At 54.7% G+C, this 989-nt stretch overlaps 1 protein-coding gene across 1 annotated transcript; it reads left to right on the forward strand.

Annotated features, from left to right (window-relative positions):
* Positions 1 to 420: 420 nt before the first annotated feature.
* Positions 421 to 899, forward strand: GNI_194610 (hypothetical protein; the record flags this gene model as incomplete). The annotated part of the gene is made up of 1 exon (XM_011135396.1): positions 421 to 899. A coding segment is annotated over one exon (479 nt), but the record flags the coding sequence as incomplete, so codon positions are not given.
* Positions 900 to 989: the final 90 nt, after the last annotated feature.

Consider the following 989-nt stretch of genomic DNA (forward strand, 5'->3'; position numbering starts at 1 on the left):
GCTGGTGGTTACCCTCGCTGCGGTCACCGGGGTGTGGTTGGTTGCAGTTGACACTCCGTGTGGGAGGACCGTCCGCGCACTGCCGTCCGCCATTTCCACCCTGTACGTCACCTGTACGTCACCTGACAACGGGCTACAGGCAGTAGCCCGTTCGAGAGGAACACTGGTCGGACACGGACGCTGATCGTTACGATTTCGATGTGATTTCGAATCACATGGAGCGGGCATGGGACTTCCTGGATCGGTACTGGACTCGCGCCAAGGGTCAGTACGATAAGAACCGTGGAGACGTCAGTCTGCGACCCGGAAGTCACGTTCTAGTGCAGGATAGTCCTTACCGGCCTCGGCGAAGGAGGGCTAGCATTATATGCGAACATCAGTCCCGGGACGTATTTCGCCCAGCTACTTGGGTCTTCTCAGCTGAGGGCCGCGAACGAATTGTTCATATAACGCGTCATTCCCTCCGCGAATCCATCTCCCTGCGGGTAGTAAGCCGACGATTAGATCTTTTGGATCTTAAAGCAGTCGCACAACGATTCAACTCGGTTGATGGCGTCCTTGGCTTTTACCCGTTAAGGGTCCGAAAGGGCGTCGGTTCGAATCCCACCCTTGTCAATGTTGGCTCACCCAAGCTCTCGAATTCGAAATTACTAAGCGAACGCTCTGCCCACAACCTAAGAAGACTGACGACTGCTGAGGCTACTTCACAGATTGCAGACGCTGTTGACAGCTGCCCTGCACACACGCAACAAGCTTCTCAACAAGCAGAGCAACACGTGGAAGAAACATTGTTCAGTGACAAAAAGCCAGCCGCAGTTATCGAGGGGTGGTTCAAGGAAGCCTTCTACCGGAATCGCACCTGGGACCTTTCGCTTACTAGACGAATGCTCTGCGCCTAAGCTAAGAGGACGGCCGACTGCCGGTGAATGACCCGAGGCTACTTCACATTCCGAAGATACTGTTGGCCTTTCACACGCGTGATAAGGTTC

The sequence above is a fragment of the Gregarina niphandrodes genome (genome assembly GCF_000223845.1).
Source record: "Gregarina niphandrodes unplaced genomic scaffold scaffold00092, whole genome shotgun sequence".
Lineage (NCBI taxonomy): Eukaryota > Apicomplexa > Conoidasida > Eugregarinorida > Gregarinidae > Gregarina > Gregarina niphandrodes.